This window comes from Chelonia mydas, chromosome 15 (assembly GCF_015237465.2).
Source record: "Chelonia mydas isolate rCheMyd1 chromosome 15, rCheMyd1.pri.v2, whole genome shotgun sequence".
Classification (NCBI taxonomy): Eukaryota; Metazoa; Chordata; order Testudines; family Cheloniidae; genus Chelonia; species Chelonia mydas.
The window spans coordinates 22267553-22281337 of NC_057856.1; the positions used below are offsets into that span (position 1 = coordinate 22267553).

Sequence of the window (13785 nt, forward strand, 5' to 3'; positions counted from 1 at the left end):
TTACACTGTACCACGGTAGAGAAATTTACCCTAGACACACAAATCCCATCCTCCTCTTGATGCTAACATGCTTTTCAGCAGATAGCTCTAAAAATAATATTAATAATCCTTAATGACATACCCATTCTAGCCTTTATACCAGAAAATAGTGGGCCAACTGGAGGTAATTCAGAGCAACGGATTGATGAGAAGAAATTAAATGGTCTAACCAGTTTGGATAAATGAGTAAGGACCAGATTTTTGTAGGGATTTAGGCATCTAAAGATATAAATATGTGTCTAGGGAGATTTTCAAAAGTAAAAGTCAATGGGAGTCAGGCGCCTAACTCACTTAAGTGCTTTTGAAAATCTACAGCATTAGGTGCCTAAATACCTTTGTAAATCTGGTCCTAAGCACATATGTATGTATGGTGGCAGATATGACAACTGTCTCCAGATATGTGAACAAGGTAACCACTAGAGATGGGCTCAAGACTCTAATTCAGACCTAGATTGCCTAATGCCTCTGTTTTTTTATGCTGTGGCCCTCAAATCCAGGATTCAGGAGTAAGGGACTACAGGTTGCTTCTTCTTTCAGAAAACCACCTCAGGAAATAACATTTTGGAAGACAAGGGAAGGGAGGGAAAGCTAACATGATGGCAATTCCAGAAAAGCTTCCTATCCCCTTGAGGATTACAAAGTCTTAGGGAACATTGCTTTCCTACCTGGTTAGAAGAGAACAAGCATCAAAAGCACTATCAACTTAGATAGGCTCACAGTGAAATATGGTGGGCTCTAGAATGAAAGGGTGGGTTCTGTCTGAACTAGCTCAGTGACAAGAAAAGTCATCTCTCAAATCTATGAAAGCACCACCACAAAAGCAACATGACTAGGTGACAATGGACATATTTTTTTAAAAAATATTTTTATATAACTCTTAGGGTCCAGTTCTACACTGACTTACATCCCATGGATTTCAGTGGGGAGATATGCACAACACAGTACTTGGCTCTCTGAATTTTATATTTCTCCTTCACTTTACAAAAAATGCTGCGGTACTTCAAAACTGTCTACTTCGTGTAGAATTTTTCATATTAACAAGGCTATCCTGGATGCTCTATCCAAGTGTAAAAGAGCCTTATTCAAAGAAATTATCCTTTTTTTCAGAACTCCTCTGAGTGCTCCAGAATGGACTGTTGTAACTGTCTGCTATCCACTCAAGTAAATTAGACATACTGAACAAAAGGACATCACAAGCCACTTGATACATGAATGATGATGAACAACTCAATGTACTAGTGCCCCATAGCAATTCTGCCTTAGGTTGAGTTTAGTGTTGGGGCCTGGTATGTGTATTACAATATTGCTGCACCTTATTCTGGGAGAGAGTGTTCCCACATTATTATGCACTTTGTCGTAGCACATTTATTCATTTTTTTCTCTGAATGCCACACAGACTGCAGCTCATTAAAATTGGCCACAAAGGCCCAGATCCTCAAAGGTATTTAGGCATCTAACGCCTATTGGATATAGGCAAAGGGATATAGGCAACTACAAATTTTTGAGGATTTGGACTTTAGTTTTTATTTCATTTCTGAACCCAGTGGAGAAAGAGCTTGATGTTCTTGCTAGCTAGAGACTGAGGACAATAAACACAACACCTGAAAAAATCCAAGGCCTGGAATCACATAGGTATTGATGAATTACAGCCACTGAAATACAGAACAGATGGCCAACTGGATAAGACAAGAGTTGGCTTCGCACCAGCCAGTCTTACACAAATGGATGGTGCTGTAAATAATTACTGCATCTAGTAGCCTTGAATTTAATTTAGATGCTTACTCTATTTTTAAGCAGTAAAAAGAATCATTTGTATTGCTGAAAATATATATATAATTTACTGACCTGGGACCTGCCAATAACAAGTTAACGTAAGAGGTTATTCTGGTGGCCCTCTGTTTTGTTATCTTATCCTGACTGCAAATGTGTTTAAAAGTAATTTGAGAAGGATACAGGGTGTAAAGTTCCTTTTTCAGGCATGGTACACAATAAGCATTTCTAACTAGCAATGCTAAGTTTGGAGGAGGGAATTGCAGTTTTTATTTATTGTATGGTCTTTTTTGGAGTGTTCTTCATTTTCTGCCTTGTAGCCTTTTCTGTTGGTGTCATTTTGGTATCCCCTCACTTTTTACCTCCTGTCCTGCAGCTTAATTTTTTCTTCCTTGGCTTTCTGTGAGTTGTTCCAAGGCACCAGGACTGGGCTTCATGTGATGGCTGAGACTGAATTTTGCTACACAATACAGTGTATTAGAGGGTGGACCCATTGGTTCCTCCATTTCCATGGTGTTTTCTTTAGTTGGTTCGTTGCTTTGGGGTTTTTTTAATTCCAGCAAGATCTCATGATTTTTACAACAGTTTACGTACGTTTTAGAGTGGAGGAAAGGTGCTGTGGTGAAAGGTTGTTAGAGTCAAAATCTTTTGTTCAGCCGCTACACAGCAAGTTACTATATGAACAGTGATAGCAACCAATTCCCCACCCCCTCCCGACAATGTGCTTCATTTCTGATCTATAAGGGGTCAAAGATTATTTTCTAAGCCCACACATTGTCCCTTCTTCAGTGACTTTAAGAAGAAAAGGTGGCAATTGTGATAATTTTTTGGTGATTTGGATGCTAAAAACAGGTCTTAGATGACTAGATCAAACAATCAGATGGTAATGATTTCTGGTCACTTCAAACCAGAGCTAGATTTGAACCAGACAAAATTTTACAGTTTGAAGGGACAATTGATGATTCGACAATAAAGTTAAGCATTTGCAGGATATATGACCTTGCTAAATTTAAAATTTCCTAGTAGACAGGAATTTGGTTTCTAAACCCCAGCACAATGTTTGTTCCATCTCTGATCCAAAAAATTTTAGTTTGATTTGTCTTGTTAATAAAACAAGACCTTGACAGATGGCTCTTCCTACTGTTGGCCACGTTAGGTAGGGGGATTCCAGAGATGTTTTTAAGGGACATGGATCCACGGAACTATCAAATCCTACCGTGTAATTATCCAAAGGGAATTAATACAAAATCAAAATCATTCTAAATTTGTAACAGGCACTAGGTGGCTGAAGAGTCAATGTCAGTAAAAAGTGCTAGCCTCATACAGTCTCTTAATGGAAAACTATGAGCCTGACTCTGCTCTCATTGAGGTCAATGGAAGACTGTCATCAATTCTAAAGACAGTAGGAAGCTCAGTCCAGTTTAAAGTAAGCTAACAAATAAAAGTGCACTGCCCATATGGCCCTCATTATTGTAATATCTGGGCACATCATAATCATTATTGGATTTCATTCTCACAACACCTATGTGAGCTATTATTCCCATTTTATAGATGAAGAATGAGATTAAGTGACTTGACCAAGGTCACACATGAAATCCATGACTGAGCCAAAAACTGAACCAAGGTGTCTTGAATCCCAGTCCAGTGCATGGTCCATTGATCATCTTTCCTATACAGTTTGAGACTTTAGCTCAGTAACTTGTTTGATGTGAGCATGAGCCAGCATGCTCAGACTTTTGAAGGGGACTAGCTCTTTGTATCACTGTCACATGGCCTCCATGGTCAGCTCAGGTTATGTTAGCACACTCCAAAAATGGATGTGCCCATAGAATCATACAATCATGGGACTGGACTGGAAGGCACCTCGAGAGGTCTTCTAGTCCAGTCCCCTGCACTCAAGGTAGGACTAAGGCCATCTGTCTTCATTCAGCAGTTGACCCAGTGCTGGTTTCATAGAATCATAGAAGATTAGGGTTAGAAGAGACCTCAGGAGGTCATCTAGTCCAATCCCCTGCTCAAAGCAGGACCAACCCCAACTAAATCAGTTTGTGAGTGGTGGAAGGAAATGGAGTGTCCTTGTGGCTTCATGTCCCCTGCTCTCTGAGAAAGTACAAGCCCTGAAGGAGCTATTGATTTTTGAATAATACTTAGAAGTGACATCTTCATAACTCTTTACAGTTGTTCATTCTAACATAGCCCCTAATAAGGTTTGAGTAAGTAGAGTGGCTACCATAATAGGTCAACATTTACCAACAGATATCACTCACAGAGATAGGTAAAGGTAAATAATTTGTGTTCTCTCCATTACTCCTGAATGGTAACCGGTGCTGACTTTAATAGCAGCACTGTGGAGAAACTAAAGAGAGGTTAATGGCCTGACTTTCAGAAATGCTGAGCACCTTCTCTGGGGAGAGCTGGAGATCAAAAACAAATGTGAATTGTGAGTTCTCAGCACTTCTCAGGCCGTAAGTCACTTGTCCAAAGCCCAAGAGGGAGTCATTGTCAGAGCAGGGATTATTACTCAGGAGTTCCTGACACTAGTCACATTCTCAGGCCATTAGACAACACGTCTTGTTATGAGAACATGTTATACAGTATTCACAGTCAAGTGAATTGGACTCAATAGCCAGGGCCATTTTCAAGCCTCCACTATTAGATCCTATTTATCCCAACTGTAAGGATATTAGATCCTATTTATCCCAACTGTAACTGTAACTATTTATCAGGTAGCATTTTCTTAACAACACAAAGAAAACTTTGGTAAAATAATATATATAAAGAATTCGGTGGAAGCAGAAATAGTAACAGATGCTGTCTTATTTCATCTCCAGAATAGAAAGCAAAATAAACATATACAGCATCAAAATACACAAGAAGAAGAGGCCAACTTAAAACAATCCATAGTCATAACAAGCTCGGTTTGGAATATTTGGAAGTAGATACATTTTTTAATGCATGACTATGCATGAACACAATCCAAAATTGACTACAAGCTTTGAAATTATCCCATCAATACAATGATGGAAAATGCGTGGAATGATACCTCTTTAAATAGCATCATGTACAAGCAAAATGACAGACAAACTATTACGGGTCAATTCTTGCACCTAGAGAAGGGGAGTTTCATTCTTTACTTCAATTACTTCACAGGTTATTTGAGTGTATTTAGCAACTACAAAAATAGAAGACTAGCCCTCCATTTTCAGTGTAGTGAGTCTCTGCAAAATAGCTGTAAGTGGATTAAACTACAAACAGTACTAAACTGGGCCATGTTTAGCAGCTACGCGCACCAGTGAGGGTAGAAAAATAATACCAAAGGATCTACTGTATGAGTAGGAAATAAAATTAAATTCAATATGGAGAAATGTATATGAAAGCATCTGGGGGATTATGTATTCAAAATACAATTTTTCAGCGGGAGGCAGACACCCAGAAAGAAAGAAATTAACATTGTGAGTGACTGAGTGAGATGTGTGACAAAGACAATGTGCACTGGTGCAAGGAGTGCTCCTTTGGCTTAGTAGTTTTGTGTGGTTTAGTGTACTGACAGGGTAATAAATGGGAAGCCATTTACTGTTCTATTTATATGTTAGTTTTCAATGAGAATAGGGGTTTTGTGGCAGCCCTGCACCTTGAAACTTACTCACTGTAGCTATGTAATAGAAATTTAGAATAAGGCAGTTTTCCCCTTGAAGTGCTACTCGATTCTTTAGTAGTGCAATTATGAAAAGCTGCATAGAGAGTAGTGATATTCTATTTCACACACACAAACCTTTATCAGAATCCTGCTAATAACTGATTTAGTCTTTCGGGCATCAGAACTAAACCCTGTCAGAACTGTGCCTTCAACAAAGCAGAGCGAAAATCAATAATCCCTGAACTGAGGTCAATAGTTTCTTTCGAGTAAATTCACACTGACTTACATTTTTCACTCAACAAACATTTGTTAAGATACTAACCCGCCTGTTAGGCCAGATTGTTCCCTCCCACATTAAAACGAGGGAGGGGACTGGAAATCTTAGTCAGAAAATCCTTGTGGAGATTATTACCCTGTCGGTCCCCACCCTTGTGGAAAAGCTATTCCTACCCCTAGCAGAATCATCAGGTTCTGTGGGAGACCCACTGAGATCTTGTATCCCCATGTAGGTTCTGTTCTCCCCCTCTCTCACTAGGTAAATCAGGTTGAGTGTTGGTCATTTCTTAGATGAGAGACCTTTAAGGAAACATGCAAGTGCTGCAGGAGGTGGTGTGGAGGGGGGACTTGGCAGGTCGCACTCATTCCTTTGAGTCAGTACTGAACCGCTGCCCTGGCATGATGCTTGGGGTTACTGTGCTGCTGTTTTCTGGAGGAGACCTAAACCGAGTTCCTAACCACTTCAGAAACTAAAGATCTCAAAGCACTTTACATGTTAACTCTGACACCCTGGCAAATTCAGATTCAGATAATAATATTCCACCTACTTAACTTCCCTATATAATTTCAGTTGGATGTGGTTGGTATTCCTTGATTCTTCTTAGATCTCGAATTAGAGATAAGATGCTGTTGGTATTCTCCAGCATTTCTCAACAATGAAAACTTTGGAAGTGTCATAACCTTCTTTAGCCCTTGCCCAAATGCAGTACTGCTTCTGGTCTTAATAGGTTGTGCAATAAGAACATAATGTTACTGTGTGCGGTCAAACAGTGTCTGCCTTCCACCCTAGAGGTGGCTGCAGTTCAGTGATGAGTGACATGCTCCCTAACTAACATTTATCTACCTTGCAGAGGTCTTATGAAGCATAATTAGTTAGTATTTATGAAGAACTTTGATATGTACAGATGAAAAACATTCTACAAGTGAAAACTGCTATCGTTCGTTAGGAACAGCAATAGGAGTTTTGCTATTATTATTATTACTAGTAGTAAATTAGTAGGAATTCCAGTCATGGACCAGGACCCCCACTTGTGCTAAGAATTATACAAACACAGAACAAAAAGATGGCTCCTCCCCAAAAGAGCTTACAATCCTAGGGCATGTCTACACTTACCTCCAGAGCGATCGATCCAGCGGGGGTCGATTTATCGTGTCTAGTGAAGATGCGATAAATCGACCGCCCAGCACTCTCCCGTCAATTCCGGTACTCCAGCGGAGTGAGAAGCATAGGCGGAGTCGATGGGGGAGCGTCAGCAGTCGATCTACCGCAGTGAAGACACCGCGGTAAGTAGCTCTAAGTTTGTCGACTTCAGCGATGCTATTTTCGTAGCTGAAGTTGCGTGACTTAGACCGACTTAGCTCGCCCCCCCTCAGTGTCGACCAGGCCTTAGGGTATGTCTACACTTATGGCAGCATGTATAGACTCGGCACCCCCAGCTAGCATGGGTATAAATAGCATTGCAGATGGTGAGGCATGGTCTAGGTGAGTAGAGTGTCCTACATACCTGAAGCCCCAGGATCTGCACCCTACACAGCTCTCTACATGCCGAAGTAGCCTCTCCCACGTCTACCCGGCTATTTTTAAGTGTCGTGTCCTGCGTAAGTGTCATGTCCCGATTCAGTGAAAGGCCTCAGCAGCAGAGCAGGGACAAGCAGGGCTGCAGCTTGCCTGTCACTGTGGCATGTAGCCGCATATGTAGTGCTGTCTTCTACATGCTGCCGTAAGTGTAGACAGAGCCTGAGTAAATTATGATTTTTGGTAGGAGACACATGAGAGCAAGCAGGGCCCCACTTTGACTGGTATGAAATAAACCTGAGATTTTTTTTTTTGCCACCAATATGGCAAATTAATAAAATGAGCTTGTCATTAATTTATCTATCACTTCAGTAATCCAGCCTCAGACTCGCTTCTGTAACATGATGTAATAATAAAGCATTTTCTAGCAATTTTATAAGGAGATGGATATTAAGCCAGGAGTATGTGACAGCCACAAGAAATCCAGATCATCCTACCTAAGGTTCTGTAATATTAATTTAACAGGCTTGATTAAATTACAGCCTGTCTTTAAAAAATAAAAGTGTAGTATTTAAATATATTTTTAATTTTTAAAAAAATCTAATCTTGTGAAGACAACATTTTGGTTTTTAGCCTTCACTGGCTTTGGCTTTGAAATATGGATAGGAATGTCGACATAAATTTCAAGAGATACAAAGCAATTTCAGATTCACACGCTGCACACATTCAACACTTGGATGTAACTACCTCCAGGATTGCAGCAGACATCCCCTCTGAAATGGAGCTGTTCACCACTGCAAAGCATCTTTTCACAGCAGCGTGAAGATCATCTTGAGGTATCTCCTGTAACAAATGTACCCCAGGTGCCCTGGAAGTAAAGTGTGAATAATTAGGACAATTTCTACTGCATGCACTATGGACTTTTCCCCTGAATTTATGGTAGCTGGGTATAGACTAGAGGTTAACACAACCCTGGCAGTCAGGAATCATGGTTCTGATTTGCACTAAGTATCAGTACGTCCACCGTGCAATTGGAGATGATTGCAGCTCATGTAGGCATAACCACACTAGCTTTAATCTAATTAGCCGGAGTACCACTTACGATGAAGATGCAGTGGCGCAACATAGGTTAGCATCACGAGTACATACGCAGGGAGACCGGGTGGGCTTGAACAGGCCACACTGAAGCTAGCTGAACTAGATTAAAGCTAGCATGGGTAGCTAGCATGGGTAGACGTAGACAAGCTGCAATCACACTTTTGATTGCACTGCAGACATACCCAATGACTTGCCCATGGGAAAAACAAGAGAGATATAATGAGTCTTAATTAATATTAATAGATCCTTCGATAAAAGATTCCGCATGTACAATGTATTATTATTACTAGCATTTGTGTAGTGCTCTCCACCTGTACTGAATATTATGATTAGCTATTATTTGTATTACAGAAGTGCCTAGAGACATCAGCTGAGACTGGGGCCTTAACAGCTTACCGGTCAGACAAAGAGGGGGAGGGGGAAACAGGGGAAGTGATGTGCAGAAGCTCATGCAGCAGGTCGATAACAGAGCTATGACTAGATCCCTCATTTTTTTGGATCCCAGTCCAGCACCCTCTCTGCTAGACCACACTGCCAAATGCCACCATTCTAATTTTGTCGCATTTTACACCCAGTATGCACAGATGTAAATGACTATATAAACTGTGTGACAGTAGAGAGTAGCACTGTAACTTAAAATATCAGTGAAAAGCCCAGAAGAGACCCTTTGAGTTATCCACTCAGTAAAGACCAGGAAGAAATTTTCTCTTGCAAGAGAATATTACAGAGCACATACGCTGTGTGTTGATTCTTAACTGTCCATCTGGCACTGGCTAACACAGTGAGGAAACTGCTCTCTTGTTCTGTTCCAGCCAGGCGATTCTTATGTACTGCAGAAGAAATCTCTGTTTCCCAAAATGTATACCCTTCAATCAGAAAACATGTAAACTAGAGGCAGGAAAGAGTTAACGCAGATTATCTTGTCCACCCACCAACAGCATGTAAGATCTTGCAGAAACAAGGGGGAAGAGTGGAATGAGAATATCCACATGAATTATAAATGGCAGAAATCTAATTCTAAATCAGATACGAGTTAACACAAAACAACATACAGAGTTTTACTTACCTGTTGGAAAAGTCAAACGTGCAATATTTTATATGTGAGCCTTGTACACAAACTACCAGAATTAGTTTGTTAGACGTGCAGACAACTGTGCACACAAGGTACAAGGATTTGCGCGCACACACAGATCTAGACAATAAAAGGCTAGAATTAACTTTCTGCTTCTTTTTAAACTGATAAGGAGCATAACTGCTTACCTATTAGCTTTTTCATTGACTTCACTGGTAAACTGTGGATCAACCTATAAAGAAACACATAGACAGTCATATGTCTTTATGTAGCAGTACAACATACACATTAAACACCTAAAAGGAAAATATAGATTTCCACAGTTCAATATCTGCAAAAATATGCTATAAGGTTAAGATGGAAGTCAGATTTTAAAATCGTGCTATAGAAAACCATATTTGGTAGATTCATGTTTAGTTCTTGAGAAGAAGGATGGTCTTATGATTCAGGCACTGGGCTGGGACTCAGGAGATCTGGGTTCTATTTTCAGCTTGGCAATAGATTTTGTAACCTTGGGCAAGCCACGTAATTGCTCTCGTCCTCAATTCCTCATCTGTAAAATGGGGATGATGATGATGATATTCCCTTTCTCCCACCCTTTGTTCCTCTTGCCTGTATAGGTTGGAAGCTCTTTGGTGCAGGGATTTTCTCTTGTTATGTGTTTGTACATCACCTGAGACTATGGGGCCTTGATTTCAGGTTGGTCCTCTAGAGCAGTGGTTCTCAAAGCTGGTCCGCCGCTTGTTCAGGGAAAGCCCCTGGCGCGCCGGACTGGTTCGTTTACCTGCCGCGTCCGCAGGTTCGGCTGATTGCGCCTCCCACTGGCCGCGGGTCACAGCTCCAGGCCAATGGGGGCTGCGGGAAGCAGCGCGGGCCAACCGGTCCGGCGCGCCAGGGGCTTTCCCTGAACAAGCGGCGGACCGGCTTTGAGAACCACTGCTCTAGAGCTACTGCAATACAAAATATTAATAACTGCGGGATGGTTTGCCACCTTGTAATCCAGACTTAGTAGGGAGCAGGGCACATATAAGCTGCCCCGCTGAACAGGGACTGAAATTCGGAGGCGGGTAGTGGCCCAGCAGTAGCCCTTTGTTCAGGATCTGACCATTTGAATTACCTGTGAGGGAAAGTAAAGTGACTTCTTGGACCATCACCACCCCTTGCTCACAACTGAGCCCTGCACATTTAAAACATTAGTGGAGGAATCTGTTTGAAAACTAATGTAAAAATCTAAAATGTGTGACTATAATGGGAAGAATGTTCTAGATTTATTAAAACACTTCTGTAAAGGTGGGAAATTAAGCAGGCTTATTTACAAAGACTAACAAAATCTGTTATTTTCATTTAGTAGGTTGAAAAAAAACTATAAATAGGCATTTGGAAATCATAACCAGATGAGCAAGAAGAACAGAAGTTGGGTAGTTGTTGTTTTGTTTTTGTTTTTTGGTTAAACATGAGTTGATTAAGTTGATTTACGAGACTGTGCAAAACACAGTATTTTAAAGCAGTGTGGAGACAGTAGGGTTTAATTTTTGCCCCCATGTTAATGTATTAGTTCTCTTTCTAGAACGAGCACATAATGCATAATTATTATGAAGGACACTGTCTACAGATGAGTTTGTCAGATAAACATTGTACTTTGTTGCACAGAACAGAGTATGAAACACATACCCAAAGTATTTTAGAAAACACTTTTTGTTCTGGAGAAGTAATTTTATTCGTAGTACTTGTGACACCTTAGAGACTAACAAATTTATTTGAGCATAAGCTTTCGTGAGCTACAGCTCACTTCATCGGATGCACTGTGGATGTACATTACACAAAGTAAAACTATTTCCCCATGTTTAATACCCCCCCCCCCCCCAGACGTGCTTGTCAACTGCTGGAAATGGCCCACCTTGATTATCACTACAAAAGGTTCCCCGCCCCCCTCCCCCGCTCTCCTGCTGGTAATAGCTCACCTTACCTGATCACTCTCCTTACAGTGTGTATGGTAACACCCATTGTTTCATGTTCTCTGTGTATATAAATCTCCCCACGGTATTTTCCACTGAATGCATCCGATGAAGTGAGCTGTAGCTCACGAAAGCTTGTGCTCAAATAAATTGGTTAGTCTCTAAGGTGCCACAAGTACTACTTTTCTTTTTGCGGATACAGACTAACACGGCTGCTACTCTGAAACCTGTCTATTGGTAGTGATTACAATATAAGCAGCACTCAAATACTTGTGTGTGCACAGACATCCAACCCCAATCCCCATAGAAATAAGTTGAAGTTGCATAGTAGCAACATGACTGAAATGATGTTGAAGACACAGACAAAAATGTTAGTGCTTTCTGAGCCAATCAGTTCTGCAGGATGCCTAGAAACCTCGTAGCCACAGCATTCAAGTTACTGGTCTCAGAAAGTTACTTCCAGTGCAAAAGACCTCCATAGTCAGATTCCTCATACAGCCAAAAGAGTTCTTGTAACATTTTATCTTGTGTTCCCTAATGATGCACCAGGTAAGAGTTGTCATCAGTCACACATTGCATTTTATTAAACAACTCCCCCTTGCAAAACAAACAAACAAACAAACAGGAAAGCCGTTGAGGACTTCACATCTCATAAGATATCACTGAGCTTTTGTTGTATGAACAGTTTCTATAAGTGCAGATGAGGCCAAATGAAAATTCTGTGGATGCAGAGAGAGTAAGAAACCACATCTAACAGGCTGAGTTAGGCTATTAGGGAGACACTAGTTTGCTGACAGGCAAGAATCATCTCTAAGATACGTTCGATACTGTGAAAACAGCCATAGATCAAACATTTCACAACAATGAAGATGTCTTTGCTTCAGCACAGGGCCTAGCATGATCAAAATCCAGAGGGACTGTCTGCAAACACACTATATTAAACACCTGCCGTTTACAAATGAACTTAAACTAAAGAAATGGTCCAGAACGTTTTGATAAGACTACTGCTATTGTCTAAACCAGGGGTAGTAAGTAGACAGACCATGGGCCAAATCTGGATGACCAGATGCTTTTGAATGGACCCCAAAATCTTTTTATCTACTACTACTTATCATCATCATTATTATTTTTATATTATTTTCTCTGGAGTCGGGACCTTGATTATACCTTGACAAAAAAATAATCCACTATCCCTGGTCTAAACTTTGTAGAAAGCAGAGCTCATAGTACATTTGCAGTCTGTCAACATGTTGCCCTGAGTGCTAGAGAAAGTCAAAAGCTATGCCTGCAAGTTCAATGAGCATAGTTTTTTGCTCAGAGTGTAAGGAATGTGAGTGACAGTGCAAGAAGACTTCCTTAGTTTCACAGCTGTGGATGACCTCATATTCAGATCTGATCAATTACTGAGCAGGCTTGTACAGCTACGTTTATATGGTCAGTAGCTTTAAGGCCAAGCTTTGGAAAGAACTCAAAATACAAATGTTGTTTTTAAAGGAGCTCAGTATGTCTGTAATGAGTATCTACAAGAAATTTACAACAACTTCATCAACCACAATCTGAATCTTGTGATTCTAGATTCTTCTTTCATTACATAGCTAACAATTAATATTTCTTAATGTCTTCTGATGGATCTACACCACTACAGCTCCTTCCTTCCTTCCTTCCTTCCTTCCTTAAGACAGCTTTGCCAGCAGCTGGAGAAAAAAGCTGGAAGCTGTGTGAGGTGAGTTAGATGAAGAGACTATTATTAACTATTAATTAGTTGTATTACCGAGCACTTAGGAGCCCTAATAACCTGGGAACCATAGTCCTGTGCTAGGTGCTGTACAAACACAACAAAAAGACAGTCCCTGCCCCTAAGAGCTTACAATGGAAGAGTAAGACGAGACAACAGCTGGACACAGACAGATGGGGGCATACAAGAGAACAATGAGATGATACAGGTCAGCATGATAGGCCATGGTCTCTGCACACCAACAACCTAACCATTCTCAAATATTTTGTAGTTGTCACAGTAAAGGAGAGTTTTGAGGAGGGATCTGTAGTTGGATAATGAGGTAGCTCTGAGGATGTTTACAGGGAATGCCTTCCGAGCACGTGGGACTGCATAGGAGAAAGCACAAAGGTGCTTGACTGAAAATTTAGAAAGGGGCCAAAGGGAGGCTGGCATCATGGGACCCTCAAAGGCGAGCATCAATAGCTTGATAGTAAACGAGAGACGATAGGGTGGGGATTGACTGTGGAACCTTGAAAGTGAATATAAGCATGCTAGGTCCTCTCTATTTGTTAAACTATTAATAATTTGTGCTTCTTCAGCACCTTCACATGCAAAGATCTTTCTGTGATTACTCATCTTAATAAATTAACCTTTCCAACAGATCGAGCCTTCCTACATGTTTGGGAATATTGTTATCCCCAATTT

General features: G+C 40.7%; 1 protein-coding gene across 3 annotated transcripts in view; it reads right to left on the reverse strand.

Annotated features, from left to right (window-relative positions):
* Positions 1 to 13785, reverse strand: part of GLT1D1 (glycosyltransferase 1 domain containing 1) — a 93096-nt gene that overhangs the window by 16569 nt on the left and 62742 nt on the right. For all 3 annotated transcript variants that reach the window (XM_037878428.2, XM_037878427.2, XM_043529334.1), the window contains 2 exons: positions 9597 to 9640; positions 7986 to 8106 (listed from right to left, as the gene is read on the reverse strand). In XM_037878428.2, the coding sequence (XP_037734356.1) occupies positions 7986 to 8106; positions 9597 to 9640 (165 nt within the window). The remainder of the gene's footprint in view (positions 1 to 7985; positions 8107 to 9596; positions 9641 to 13785) is intronic.